Genomic DNA, 15,661 nt, shown 5'->3' on the forward strand with positions numbered 1-15,661 from the left:
AGTTTGAGGCTCATAATACTGGAAACAAGCAAGAAATAGCCCTCTTTTCAGAAACTGGGTACCAAGTAATAGCTGGGATTTTGCTTCACTTTTCCCTACTCATTTCTTGTTCTCCTTGTCCTCAGCTAACTACTGAGATAATGAGAGTTCTTGTCCTGGTGTGGTGACTCAAACCTTCAGTCTGAGGCATCTGAGTCATGGGTGGTGTAGGATTGCTCTGAGTTTCTGTCACCTTTATTTCAAGGAGGTGCCTGTGTGGGGAGAGTGGAGGAAACCTGCCCAGGGTCCTACAACCAGTAGATGGGGGTCTGGCATAGACATTATGGTATAGTGGGAAAAGCAAAGGTTTTTAAATCCTTGCCTTGTTACTTACCTAGATGTGGATATTGGAAAAGTCACTTAACTTCTCTAAGCCTAAGTTTTTTGCTTATAAAGTAAGAAATGAATATATCTACTTGGGAGGAGTGTTAAACATAACTTCTGGGAGGAGGAGAATTAAACATAAGGTCTTTAGATTATAATTTCTGGCACAGAGTATACTTTTCCTCTTTCCCTTTCTAGCCTTTTGATACAGGGTTTGCTTCCTCAGTTTGAGGATGGCTGTTTTTTACTTGTCACTCTCCCCTCTATCTCATAAAACTGGAAAAGAGTTCTTATCTACTTCAGTTTATGAAATCCCTATAGCCTCTTAAAAATATTAATAGCTCTTAGTTCCAGGATGGGAACTGGCAGCCATATCATTTGTGCAGATGAGGGCACTGCAGGCCTTAGATCCCCAGGAGGGAGCCAGTCTGTGGAGCTGAGGGATCTGGAGATGGAGTTTTCCACCATGTGATCTTAGTTTTCTTATAGGTGTTATAAAACAGCTCATTGGCAAGGGTTCAAGGGCAGTGAGAACTGAGCAAAAATTGAGTCTCCTCTGAGTCTCCGGAAGAACATGTTGGGTCCCCTGTGATGTGGAAGGTGAACATCTACTGTCTTGTTGCCAGTTCCTAAGTCACAGTGTCCTGCCTTGACTGCATTGGATGACAGGGACAGCCTTCTCACTTAATTTGTGCCCTTGTTTAAGTGTTTGTCCTGGCACAAACTGCGTATTTCTTCATCTTTAAATAATGCATGGGAACACTAGGTGAATGCGTCACTTTGGAGGCGCCGCAGGCTTCCCTCTGTCCCTGAGGCTCCTTGACAGGCCTCCCCCCGTGGAGTCACATTTGAAAAATTAACATCTTGCAGTGCCCTGCTTTCAAATGAGTGAATTAAAGTAAGGAATAAAGAGGTGGGTTGGAAAAACAGTTTCAGGAAATCACCATTTTACATGAGGGGAAAATGGAAATAGACTAAAATGTTAACAGTGGTGGTTTTTAGAAGGAAGGGCTGTGAGTAAAACATCTTTTCATTATTCCATGGTTTCTGCCTTTTCTAAAGTGAGCACACATTACTTTTAAATAGGAAGGAGAAGTTTGAAATTGCCATTTTAAATTACTGATAAGTAGTGAAATCCAAATGAAAAGTAGCCACAATTTATAGTGTGATTAATAAACACAGTGAGTAGATCCCAGTTAGGCCAATATTTTGGGAGTTAACTGGGTTGAAGTGGGGACTATAAAAGAGAAATTTTAGATGCTGGCTGAAATTGGTGATAAAAAGTTCAAGCCATCTCATCCCGTTTTGAAGTGTGACTGATATGAAAATAAAATAAAATAAAAATTCAGTTTCTGGGCATTCAGTAGCTCAATCAAGTTTATAGAATACCTGGGATCTGAGAAAAGAACCACATCCTATAGGGAGGTTTAATATCGGGCTTGTGCTGTCTAACTGGCACAAATGTTTGGGGTCCTCATGTTGGCATGTAGGGTCCATAGTTTGAGCAGTGGTCCCTGTTGGCACCCTCTGGGTTCTTCAGAGTAATGGTAGAAGAGGTTTTGTTAGCCAGCCTTAATGTGGTCATAGTTGAGAGCAGGATTTATTTTGGTGTATTGGTCATTAATAGTTAAGAGTTTGCCTGGAACACATACCCTCTCCATAGCTAACCAAGTCAAAGCCATACATCCTACCTCTGGAGGGAAGAACAGAAAAGTGGATTAATATAATAAAGTAGTATCTTGTGAAGGATTCCCACCAATCAGAAGTAATTGCTCCTCCTTTGAACTCCTCTGGCTCTTCTTCTTACTTCTCATTTTGTAGTTAGCTTTATAGATAGCTGTCGTCCCTACTCTTTAGTAAGCTCCTGGAAGGCAGGGACCTTCTTTATATCGTCCATAATGCTTTGCACAGTGAGTACTCAATAAATGGTTGTTGAACGTCTGAATTCCCAACTCATGAATTTAGCATTTTTCCTGCAGGGCCGAGGCAGAGGAGATGAAGCCTAGAGCTTTGGAGTCTGGGTGGGCATCACTTGCATGCAGTATCCAGTATCTGCAGCCTCTGCCCATGGCGTCCTGTACAGTAGGATGGAGGCTCTGCCTCTCTATTCCAACTTTCCCTAACTTCTCCCTCTTTGTGTTAGTTATCTTTTGCTATGTAATAAATCACTCCAAAACAAAGTTATGTATTATGTCTCATGGTCCTGGGTCAGGAATTGGGGAGCAGGCTTGGCAGGGCAGCTCAGGATCTCTCAGGAGGTTGCAGTCAGATGTCTCCAGGGCTGCAGTCATCTGTAGTCTTGGCTGGGGCTGGAGGATCCACTTGCGAGGTGGCTCACTCACATGGCTGGTAGGTTGGTTCTGACAAGTTGGTTCTCTTCCCCAGAGGGCTACTTGAATGTCCTCACTATATGGTGACTGGCTTCCCCCAGAGCTAATGAATCAAGACTACAGTGTCTTAAAACAGAAGTCACGATGCCTTTTATATTGTCGCTTCAGAAGTCACATACTGTTGCTTCTGCCATATTCTGGTACTTACACAGGCCATCCCTGATGTTTTTGGATGGGAGATTACACATGAGTGCAGGTATCAGGAGTCAAGGACCCTTGGGCTCATTGGAGGCCATGGTGGAGGCTGGCTACCATACCCTCCATCTACTGCTTTGATTCCCCAGGTGAAGGCTGGTGAGCTTAGCCTTGGTTTATCTGTTTATCCTAGGCTACAGCATTAACCTGCAATTGTTGTTCTCCCTTAATCCACCCTCCAGACCGTTGCTTTCTGAAGTGTAACTGTGAGCAGTGTTGCTCTCTTACTTATGCAAAGTAACTAAAATGGATTCTCCACGAGGGCAAAGACTATTGTATTAAGTATCTTTGCTGCATAAAAATATTCCTGCAACCTTAGTGGTTTAAAACAACACACATTTATCATCTCAGTTTCAGGGGGTTGGGATTCCAGCTGGGTTGACTGGGTCCTCTGCAAGGCTGCAGTCAAGGTTCTGGTCAGGGCTGGCTTCTCATCTGAGGCTCGACTGGGGAAGGATCCACTTCCAGGCCCATATGGTTGTTGGCAGCCGTCAGTTCCTTGCAAGTGGTTGGACTGAGCATCCCCGTTTCTTGCTCTTTTGGCTGGAGGCTGTTTCTTACCACATGGCCCTCTCACAACACGCCAACTTGCTTCTTCAAAACCAGCAGGGGAAAGTGTGTCTCTCCACAAGACAGATGTTAAATATTTTTGTAATGTAATCATACACAGATACTCATGTACATTCCATCACTTTTGCCATATTCTAATGGCTAAAAGCAAGCCATGGGTCCCACCCACACTCAGTTGGTAGGGTGGGGAATTATGCATGGGTGTGAATGCTAGGAGGTACAGAGATCACGGAGGCCACTTTAGAGTCTGTTTGCCCTAAGCATCTAGTCTAATGTGTCTTCAGCACCCTGAGCCATGCATGACACATACTAAGCTCTGACATTTGAATGAATGGATGTAGTGTGACTGTTATGTTTCCAGCTCCTAGTTTAAGCCTTTTGCTTCACTTCTCTTCTGTTTCAGAGTTACTGATTTATTCTTGAGAATCCTCTGCCCTCATCTGTCCTCATGGATGAACTTCAGGATGTTCAACTCACAGAGATCAAACCACTTCTCAATGATAAGGTAAAGACTGCTATTGTCACTAGAATATATGTAATTCTTTTCTTCTGTGATTAGTTCATTTTCTATATTATCTAAATAGTAACTAACTCAGAACACCTTTTTTTTTTTTTTTTAAATATTTTATTTATTTATTTTTGGCCGTGCTGGGTCTTCATTGCTGCATGCGGGCTTTCTCTAGTTGCAGTGAGCGGGGCTACTCTTCGTTGTGGCGCGTGGGCTTCATTAGTTGTGGCTCGCGGGCTCTAGAGCGCAGGCTCAGTAGTTGTGGCGCACGGGCTTAGTTGCTCCGCGGCATGTGGGATCTTCCCGGAGCAGGGCTCCAACCTGTGTCCCCTGCATTGGCAGGCGGATTCTTAACCTCTGCGCCACCAGGTAAGTCCCCAGAACACCTTTAACTTGACTTTCTATGGAGAGAATACTTTAAAAAATATATTGCTTAACCTTCTTCTTGATGTCTTGCCTCCCTTTCTTCCTACTTTTGTTTCCACTGGCCAAATTCAGTCAAGTTATCCTTGGAATTTTCTTGTTTTGCAGATAGAGATGTTAAGCAGAGAGTGTGAGAGTGGGTTTGACTTGGAATCCAAGTGTCTTGACTTTCAATTTCTGTAAGGAAAACTTAACATCCATGGCTGGTGATGTGCACAGGCTGCAGTGCTCTCTTTAAAATTTGTCAAGTCTGTGGTGTGACCTTTCTGTCTACGTTGAGGTTTTCATCAGGGATGCCTGGATGTTGGTAATACACCTCATTTTTATGTTCGTGTCAGAGAACTACACAATAAGCGTCATAGTTAACAGCCACCAGGATTCAGCAAGTGAAGAGTGCTGTGATGGTGGGAGTTACCAAAAAGCTAAGAAAGGCTTATCCGCTCTCCTCTCCCTCTCCATTCAGTAAATGTGCCTGAAATTCTGTCTTTTCAGCCCTATTCTTTTGGTTTATTGTCATGGTCCCCTATTAAAATACTGTTCTAGCTTGGTGTGGATGAGTCCATGGCATCCTTTCCTGAGGGAAGTATTGTTGGAGAGTAAGGGTAAAGATGGGTGAGGTCAGGATGGGGGCAGGGGCTATACCAGAAGATGCTGTTGCCTGTTATCTCTTTTGCCCAAAGCAAGGCCCTTCACTTACAACTTCTGGGGCCGTTGACTTACTGCATGTTCGTTAATTTGCTGTTGAAACCTGTCAACCCCATTTTCGTCCCTGTGACCTCATCTCCATCCCCACTCCCACTCCTTCCTTTATCTTTCACCAGATTTCTTGCTCTCTCCCTTGGCAAGCTGCACACTTTTTTAAAACCCCCATTTGGTTTCTTCTGCTGCTTCCCTTCATGTTTTCAGAAAACTCTCTCCTTAAAGCACTGTCTTTTGGTGCATGTGAAGAGCTGTCCCCAAAATGCTTTGCTGCAAAGAGGAGGAAGGAAATAAAATCTGCATCTGTAAAGCTTATGTATAGCCACAGAAATGAATAGTTACAGGGCAAGTGGGGGTAGGCAGTTTAGCTTCAGGAAGGTAGTAACCTATCCTAAACCTGGCTGATAGTCAGAATCAGCTGGGGAATTGCTTAAAAATACAGATTCCTGGGCCCCACTCTAGAACAACTAAATTGGAATCTGAGGGGAGGGGGACAGGACACACACTCTTCTCTATAATCAGTGGTCCTCAACCTTGGCCGCTTATTGAAATTACTTGGGGAGATTTAAAAATGACCGATGCCTCAGTCCTACCTCCAGAGGTTCTAATTGAACTGGTCCGGGGTGAACTTTTTTAACAGCTTCCAAAATTGAGAACCACGCCTAAAGTGATTGTGATTAGACAGTGTTGGAAACCCATGACCTGATGGATCTCAGACATTTGAGGACTAGGACACAGGATAAGAGGAGGATTCTTCCTTGACCCCGGAAGTCCACAGGATGCCTGAGGCACCTACATGAAGAGTTGCAGGAGGGACTTCCCTGGCGGTCCAGTGATTAAGACTCTGCACTTCCACTGCAGGGGGTGTGGGTTCGATCCCTGGTCGGGGAACTAAGATCCTGCGTGCCGCGTAGCATGGCCAAAAAAAAAAAAAAAAAAAGAGTTGCAGGAGTTAATTGACTGGATACCTCGTAGAGAAGGCAGCTGGAAAAGAAAAGATTTGGTGACCATAACCACGGAAAAGCATTGAATTAACATCTGGGTCCTCATCTCTGAGGCCATAGTGATTCCTCAGCTATGTCTGATGTGTGCCCAAGTTCTCTAAACAGAATTGTGTCCCCTCCCCTAAAATTCATATGTTGAAGCCCTAGCTCCCTGTGTGACTTTATTGGAGATAAGGCCTTTAAGGAGGTGACTAAGGTTAAATGAGGTCATATGGTAGAGCCCTAATCCAGTAGAATTGGTGGCCTTATAAGAAGAGTGGGGGAGAGGAAAAGAGAGAGATCCACCCTCCACTCCCACTCCTGGACAGGTGAGGACACATCTGCAAGCCAAGAAGGGAGCTCTCACCAAAAACTGAACCCTGCTGGAACCTTGATCTTGGACTTCCAGCCTCCAGAACTGTGAGAAGATAAATTTCTGTTGTTTAAGCCACTCAGGCAGCCTGAGCAGTCTAAGATACCAAGCACTGTCTCACTTCCTCAAATCTGTTAGCTCTTATTTGATAAGCCTGTGCCCACTTCCCACGCTCTATCTCCCTCCCTCCTCTTCCTGGGAAGTGCTTCTAGCCCATCACTATTTATGAGCACTCCCCTGCCCTAGCCAAGCTTTACTGAAGTAGATTGGCAAGAGGGCCCTCTTTAGATGGTATCATTCCCAAAGAATTCTACCGCATCACACCCCACACTCCCCCACTATATCAGTGCTTCTACCTTTGCCCAATGTGGGTGCTTTTGCATTATTTTGAAAGGTATAATGGTGATAATGCTTCTCATCCGTTATTTCATCTGATCCTCCCAAAGGCCTGGCGATGTAGGACACACACATCAATTTATTCGCATATTGCTGATGAGGAAACTAGGGCTAAGAAAGCTGAAGTAGCTCTACTCAGATTGTGTACCTAAGAACCCCTGCTGTATGGCAGGATTCTCAATCTTGGCACTGTAAGTGTTTTGGGCTAGATAATTATGTATTGTGGGAGACTGTCCTGTGCATTGTAGGGTGTTTAACAGCATCCTTGGCCTCTACCCACTAGATGCCAGTAGTACCCTGGAGTCATGACAACCAAAAATGTCTCCAAATATTGTCAGATGTCTCCTGGCGGGGGGGGCGGGCAGAATCTCCCCATTTGAGAACCACTGCTATTAGGGTATAAGCCTCCAGGTTTGAATAGGAGATGTCTTGGAATTTTTGGGGGAAGTTTTATTTTGCCTAATAGCCTATCCTGCTGTTATTTATTAAGCACTTTTTATGTGCCAGGTGCTTTACATACCTTCTCTCTTTTAATCATCAGAATATCCCTTTGAAGTAGATAGTATTCCTCACTTAGCAGATGAAAATCTGACTGAAAGATGGGCTTGCCCCGTCAGTAAGTGGCCAAGCCAGGACTGAAACCCAAATCTTTACTACTCCACAACCTGAGGCCTTTCCACTGTGTTCACACTAGACATTTTGGCATCACCTCTGAGGCTTGCCCTCTCTTTAAGGAGAAGCCTAGAGGCACGTATTATTTCACTTCATCTTTCTGTGCGTTCTCCTCATAGACACTCTTAGCCAGAGACATCGCTGTGCCCTTCCAGGCTTCAGGGAGGGAAAGGAAGTCTAGACCCAACCTGTAATGCAGAAATTTGTCCTGAGCTGAGTATAAGGAAGCATTCTCAAAATAGCTTTAAGCGAGGCTTCTGTTAACTTTTCTCTTGTTGTTTGTTGGTACTTTTCCCATTTACTTTTAGTATGCCTGTGATTTTGTCGACGGCTCAGAATGGTGAAGAAGTGGGTCATCTTGCCATGCTTGTCTTGGCTCCAGTGATGAAAAGAGGCACCTGCCAGCACTTCTGTTTGTTATTTTGGAGGCAGATATCGCACAGGAATGTGAAATGATCTTTAAAAAAATAACATCTAACCATTTTCAGAGCGCTTGCACAAATACGATCTAATTTGAATCTCCTGACCTCTTGTGAAGTAGGTAGTTAAAGGTATTTTTAGCTGCATTTTACAGATGAGGCTCAGAGAGGTTATATGACTTGTCTAACGTTGGTGTCTAGTGAGGTGGTGAAGCCGGGGCTAGACCCCACAGCTGTTGACTTCAGCCTGGATCAGGGGGTCTACGGCTCTTCCCACCATATGCTGCCTCTTGTAGCTGGTTGTTCCAACCTCTTCACCCAACAGACCTTGTACAAGCAGGAGAGCTGGCTGGTTTGTGCTTCATTTTCCCTGCCCTCCTCTACCTAATGTTAGTTCAGATACTGCCGAGCCTGTGAAAGCTGAAGACCAGGCTTGAGAAAATAAATAGTAGAACACAGTTGGCTTCAACAAAATTGAGGACCTATCAAGAAGGGGAATAAATACTTAGTGGGGGGAACAGAAACAAGTTATTTGCTTTGGTTGTTACAGTAGAAAGTGAGGTAAACCCTAAGGGAGGATATTATAAGAGGAAGCAGGGAGAACCCAGGGATGAGCATTTTTGTAACCTGCAGGACAACAGAGACAGGCCAAAGGATTTATGCCAATGTCTCTTTTAAAAAAACAACACGGGGCCTCCCTGGTAGCGCAGTGATTAAGAATCTGCCTGCCAGTGCAGGGGACACGGGTTCGAGCCCTGGTCCGGGAAGATCCCGCATGCTGTGGAGCAGCTAAGCCTGTGTGCCATAACTGCTGAGCCTGTGCTCTAGAGCCCGCAAGCCACAACTACTGAGCCCACATGCCGCAACTACTGAAGCCCGCGCGCCTAAAGCCTGTGCTCCAGAAAAAGAGAAGCCAGTGCAATGAGAAGCCCTTGCACTGCAACGAAGAGTAGCCCCAGCTCGCCGCAACTAGAGAAAGCTGCGCACAGCAACGAAGAACTAAGGCAGCCAAAAATAAATAAGTTAAATAAATAAATTAAAAACAAAAGCAAAAACCCCCCACAGATTTACTGACATTTTCATTAAAGAGTATTTGTGAAGTGCAGCATTGCTTGCACAATTCCCCATCTTTCTCCTTTCTACAATAATCCAAAAAGGATTATTGTCCTTTTTTAGTAGAAATGCCATATTTTATTCTCTTTGACTGTTTTTAATCAGCTTGTTTCTAAAACTTTTACTGTTGTAACAACTCCTCCTCACTTTAGTTCCGAGCTCATCAATTGCAGGTAACGCTTCCTCTTTGGTATTCATTTCTTGCTCAGATTATCTCTATTTTGAGATGCTCATAATCTCTTCCAAAATGATATTCATTGCATTTACTAAGTGCCAGAACTGGGAACAGAGTGGTGAATCAGACACAGCCCCCCACATCAAGTTCACAGAACAGGTAGATTTGCCCCAAATCTCTTCCTGTTGGTAGTTGGTTCTAAGGTCTTATGTATCTTGTCTTTCCATTATATTGTTGCTTTCTGTCTTTTGACAACTCTGTGCATTGATTAGATCTCATGTTGGGAAATTACATTTCTCTTCTCTCTAGCAGTTCCTTGTTTTTCAAACTTTCCTCCTTACCTTCCCCGCCTTATTTCATACTTCTCTTCATACACTGATGTATTCTCAGTTGCTTTTTGCTTGTTCTCCAGCCTTGAACTGAGAGAATTACCTGTTTTTAATTCACTTTCTTGAGCTGCTTCATTTACCTTCTGCATTTGGCACTGAGCCTCCACCAGGAAACATTCCCCTTAGTTGGCTTCTACCTTGACTGCAACTTGCAGTAATGACTTTTTTCCTTGAGTTATTCTTTTTTTTCCCCTTCCTCCACATTATTCTATTTAAAAATTTTTTTTCTTGAATCCCCTTCTGCTACTTAAGTCTGCTTAGTGCAAGAATCTCTCTGAACATGGATTTAATGGTATATTCAAAATGTACAGAAAATAAAAACAAAGCACACAGAGCCTGAAACTTTTGGAAGTTTTGTTGGAGTGGAACCTTGTACCACAAATATAAGAGACAAATAAGTCCCCAGGGAGGTCTTTCTCCTTCCAGAATCCACCTAGTGAGTAGTATTGAATTTTTCTTTTTTTGGCCATGCTGCGTTGCATGCAGGATCTTAGTTCCCCGAGCCCCCCTGCAGTGTAAGTGCAGAGTCTTAACCACTGGACTGCCAGGGAAGTCCCCAGTAGTATTGAATTTTTAATGAGTTCAGAGAATTTGGCTTCAGTTGACCACGCTCAACTGAGGACGAGCTAATGAACGTGGTTCAGAAACTCTGGATCCACCAGAGGGCAGACAGCAGAAGCAAGAGGAACTACAATCCTGCAGCCTGTGGAACAAAAACCACATTCACAGAAAGGTAGACAAGATGAAAAGGCAGAGGGCTATGTACCAGATGAAGGAACAAGATAAAACCCCAGAAAAGCAACTAAATGAATGAAGATAGGCAATCTTCCAGAAAAAGAATTCAGAATAATAATAGTGAAGATGATCCAGGACCTCGGAAAAAGAATGGAGGCAAAGGTCGAGACGATGCAAGAAATGCTAAATAAAGACCTAGAAGAATTAAAGAACAAACAAACAGAGATGAACAATACAATAACTGAAATGAAAAATACACTAGAAGGAATCAATAGCAGCATAACTGAGGCAAAAGAGCGGATAAGCAACCTGGAAGACAGAATGGTGGAATTCACTGCTGCAGAACACGATAAAGAAAAAAGAATGAAAAGAAATGAAGACAGCCTAAGAGACCTCTGGGACAACATTAAACTCAACAACATTTGCATTATAGGGGCCCCAGAGGAGAAGAGAGAGAGAAAGGACCCGAGAAAATATTTGAAGAGATTATAGTCGAAAACTTCCCTAACATGGGAAAGGAAACAGCCACCCAGGTCCAGGAAGCACAGAGAGTCCCATACAGGATAAACCCAAGGAGAAACACACCAAGACACATAGTAATCAAACAGGCAAAAATTAAAGAAAAATTATTGAAAGCAGCAAGGGAAAAACGACAAATAACATACAAGGGAACTCCCATAAGGTTAACAGCTGATTTCTCAGCAGAAACTCTGCAAGCCAGAAGGGAGTGCCATGATATACTTCAAGTGATGAAAGGGAAGAACCTACAACCAAGATTACTCTACCCGGCAAGGATCTCATTCAGATTCGATGGAGAAATCAGAAGCTTTACAGACAAGCAAAAGCTAAGAGAATTCAGCACCACCAAACCAGCTCTACAACAAATGCTAAAGGAACTTCCCTAAGTGGGAAACCCAAGAGAAGAAAAGGACCTACAAAAACAAACCCAAAACAATTAAGAAAATGGTCATAGGAACATACATATCGATAATTACCTTAAATGTGAATGGATTAAATGCTCCAACCAAAAGACACAGGCTAGCTGAATGGATACAAACACAAGACCCATATATATGCTGTCTACAAGAGACCCACTTCAGACCTAGGGACACATGCAGACTGAAAGTGAGGGGATGGAAAAAGATATTCCATGCAAATGGAAATCAAAAGAAAGCTGGAGTAGCAATACTCATATGAGATAAAATAGACTTTAAAATAAAGAATGTTACAAGAGACAAGGAAGGACACTACATAATGATCAAGGGATCAATCCAAGAAGAAGATATAACAATTATAAATATATATGCACTCAACATAGGAGCACCTCAATACGTAAGGCAACTGCTAACAGCTATAAAAGAGGAAATCCACAGAAACACAATAATAGTGGGGGACTATAACACCTCACTTACACCGATGGACAGATCATCCAAACAGAAAATTAATAAGGAAACACAAGCTTTAAATGACACAATAGACCAGGTAGATTTAATTGATATTTTTGGGACATTCTACCCAAAAACAGCAGATTACACTTTCTTCTCAAGTGCACAGGGAACATTCTCCAGGATAGATCACATCTTGGATCACAAATCAAGCCTCAGTAAACTTAAGAAAATTGAAATCATATCAAGCATCTTTTCTGACCACAGTGCTATGAGATTAGAAATCAATTACAGGGAAAAGAATGTAAAAAACACAAACACATGGAGGCTGAACAATACGTTACTAAATAACCAAGAGATCACTGAAGAAATCAAAGAGGAAATCAAAAAATACCTAGAGACAAATGGCAATGAAAACATGACGATCCAAAACCTATGGGATGCAGCAAAAGCAGTTCTAAGAGGGACGTTTATAGCTGTACAAGCCTACCTCAAGAAACAAGAAGAATCTCAAATAAACAATCTAACCTTACACCTAAAGGAACTAGAGAACGAAGAACAAACAAAATCCAAAGTTAGCAGAAGGAAAGAAATCATAAAGATCAGAGCAGGAATAAATGAAATAGAAACAAAACAATAGCAAAGAACAATAAAGCTAAAAGCTGGTTTTTTGAGAAGGTAAACAAAATTGATAAACCATTAGCCAGACTCATCAAGAAGAAGAGGGAGAGGACTCAAATCAATAAAATTAGAAATGAAAAAGGAGAAGTTACAACAGACACTGCAGAAATACAAAGCATCCTAAGAGACTACTCCAAGCAACACTATGCCAATAAAATGGACAACCTGGAAGAAATGGACAAATTCTTAGAAAGGTATAACCTTCCAAGACTGAACCAGGAAGAAATAGAAAATGTGAACAGACCAATCACAAGTAATAAAATTGAAACTGTGATGAAAAATCTTCCAACAAACAAAAGTCCAGGACCAGATGGCTTCACAGGTGAATTCTATCAAACATTTAGAGAAGAGCTAACACCCATCCTTCTCAAACTCTTCCAAAAAACTGCAGAGGAAAGAAAACTCCCAAACTCATTCTATGAGGCCACCATCCCTCTGATACCAAAACCAGACAAAGATACTACAAAAAAAGAAAATTACAGACCAATATCACTGATGAATATAGATGCAAAAATCCTCAACAAAATACTAGCAAACAGAATCCAACAACACATTAAAAGGATCATACACCATGGTCAAGTGGGATTTATCCCAGGGATGCAAGGATTCTTCAATATATGTAAATCAATGTGATCAACCATATTAACAAACTGAAGAATAAAAACCATATGATCATCTCAATAGATGCAGAAAAAGCTTTTGACAAAATTCAACACCCACTTATGATAAGAACTCTCCAGAAAGTGGGCATAGAGGGAAACTACCTCAACATAATAAAGGCCATATATGACAAACCCACAGCAAACATCATTCTCAATGGTGAAAAACTGAAAGCATTTCTTCTAAGATCAGGAACGAGACAAGGATGTCCACTCTCACCACTAGTATTCAACATAGCTTTGGAAATCCTAGCCACGGCAATCAGAGAAGAAAAAGAAATAAAAGGAATACAAATTGGAAAAGAAGAAGTAAAACTGTCACTGTTTGCAGAGGACATGATACTATACATTGAGAATCCTAAAGATGCCACCAGAAAACTACGAGAGCTCATCAATGAATTTGGTAAAGTTGCAGGATACAAAATTAATGCACAGAAATCTCTTGCATTCCATTACACTAATAATGCAAAATCTGAAGGAGAAATTAAGGAAACACTCCCATTTACCATTGCAATAAAAAGAATAAAATACCTAGGAATAAACCTACCTAGGTATGCAAAAGACTTGTATGCAGAAAACTATAAGACACTGATGAAAGAAATTAACAGATGGAGAGATATACCATGTTCTTGGATAGGAAGAATTAACATTGTGAAAATGACTATACTACCCAAAGCAATCTACAGATTCAGTGCAATCCGTATCTAATTACCACTGGCATTTTGTACAGAACTAGAACAAAAAATGTTAAAATTTGTATGGAGACAGTAAAGACCCTGAATAGCCAAAGCAGTCTTGAGGGAAGAAAACGGAGTGGGAGGAATCAGACTCCCTGACTTCAGACTATACTACAAAGCTACAGTCATCAAGACAATATGGTACTGGCACAAAAACAGAAACATAGATCAATGTAACAAGATAGAAAGCCCAGAGATAAACCCACGCACCTATGGTCAACTAACCTATGACAAAGGAGGCAAGGATATACAATGGAGAAAAGACAGTCTCTTCAATAAGTGGTGCTGGGAAAACTGGACAGCTACATGTCAAAGAATGAAATTAGAACACTCCCTAACACCATAGACAAAAATAAACTCAAAATGGATTAGAGACCTAAATGTAAGACTAGGCACTATAAAACTCTTAGAGGAAAACACAGGAAGAATATTCTTTGACATAAATCACAGCAAGATCTTTTTTGATCCACCTCCTAGAGTAATGGAAATAAAAACAAAAATAAGCAAAAGGGATCTAATGAAACTTAAAAGCTTTTGCACAGCAAAGGAAACCATAAACAAGGCGTAAAGACAACCCTCAGAATAGGAGAAAATATTTGCAAACAAATCAACGGACAAAGGGTTAATCTCCAAAATATATAAACAGCTCATGCAGCTCAATATTAAAAAAACAAACAACCCAATCCAAAAATGGGCAGAAGACCTAAATAGACATTTCTCTAAAGAAGACATACAGATGGCCAAGAAGCACATGAAAAGCTGCTCAACATCACTAATTATTAGAGAAATGCAAATCAAAACTACGATGAGGTAGCACCTCACACCAGTCAGAATGGGCATCATCAGAAAATCCACAAACAACAAATGCTGGAGAGGGTGTGGAGAAGAGGGAACCCTCTTGCACTGTTGGTGGGAATGTAAATTGATACAGCCACTATGGAGAACAGTATGGAAGTTCCTTAAAGAACTAATAATAGAATTACCATATGACCCAGCAATCCCACTACTGGGCATATATCCAGCGAAAACCATAATTCAAAAAGACACATGCACCCCCATGTTCATTGCAGCACTATTTACAATACCCAGATCATGGAAGCAACCTAAATGCCCATCGACAGATGAATGGATAAAGAAGATTTGGTCCATATATACAATTGAATATTACTCAGCCATTAAAAGGAACCAAAGTGGGTCATTTGTAGAGATGTGGATGAATCTAGAGACTGTCATATAGAGTGAACTAAGTCAGAAAGAGAAAAACAAATATTGTGTATTAACACATATATGTGGAACCTAGAAAATGGTACAGATGAATCGGTTTGCAGAGCAGAAATTGAGGCACAGAAGTAGAGAAAAAACATATGGACACCAAGAGGGGAAAGCGGCGGGGTTGAGGTGGTGGTGTGATGAATGGGCGATTGGGATTGACATGTATATGCTGATGGGTATAAAATGGATAACTAATAAGAACCTGCTGTATAAAAAAATTAATTAATTTAAAAAGATAGAAGAAAAAGAAACTCTGGATGCCAAACACTGTCAGACTGACCCAGTCATATCCTTTCTCCAGGATGATCAATCACTCATGAAGCCTGAAGCCGTTCTCCAAGAGGATCTGGCATCCCTTTGAGGAAAAAAAAAAAAAAAAGCCAAGCAAACAAGTGTTATATAGTCTTCCTCTGATTATTAGTACCTTTTCTTTGGGAGTCAAGCTGTGTACAGCTGTGTACATTGCATAAGGAACATGGGATTTTTTTTTATTTATTATTTTATTTATTTATTTTGGCTGTGTT

The 15,661-nt window shown here is 41.6% G+C and overlaps 1 protein-coding gene across 2 annotated transcripts in view; it reads left to right on the plus strand.

The window, feature by feature from the left end:
- Positions 1-15,661, plus strand: part of NDRG3 (NDRG family member 3) — a 92,516-nt gene that overhangs the window by 16,440 nt on the left and 60,415 nt on the right. For both annotated transcript variants that reach the window (XM_032606046.1, XM_032606045.1), the window contains exon 2: positions 3,922-4,023. In XM_032606046.1, the coding sequence (XP_032461937.1) occupies positions 3,967-4,023 (57 nt within the window). In that variant the 5' untranslated portion in view covers positions 3,922-3,966. The remainder of the gene's footprint in view (positions 1-3,921; positions 4,024-15,661) is intronic.

The sequence above is a fragment of the Phocoena sinus genome, chromosome 15, assembly GCF_008692025.1.
Source record: "Phocoena sinus isolate mPhoSin1 chromosome 15, mPhoSin1.pri, whole genome shotgun sequence".
Taxonomy (NCBI): Eukaryota; Metazoa; Chordata; class Mammalia; order Artiodactyla; family Phocoenidae; genus Phocoena; species Phocoena sinus.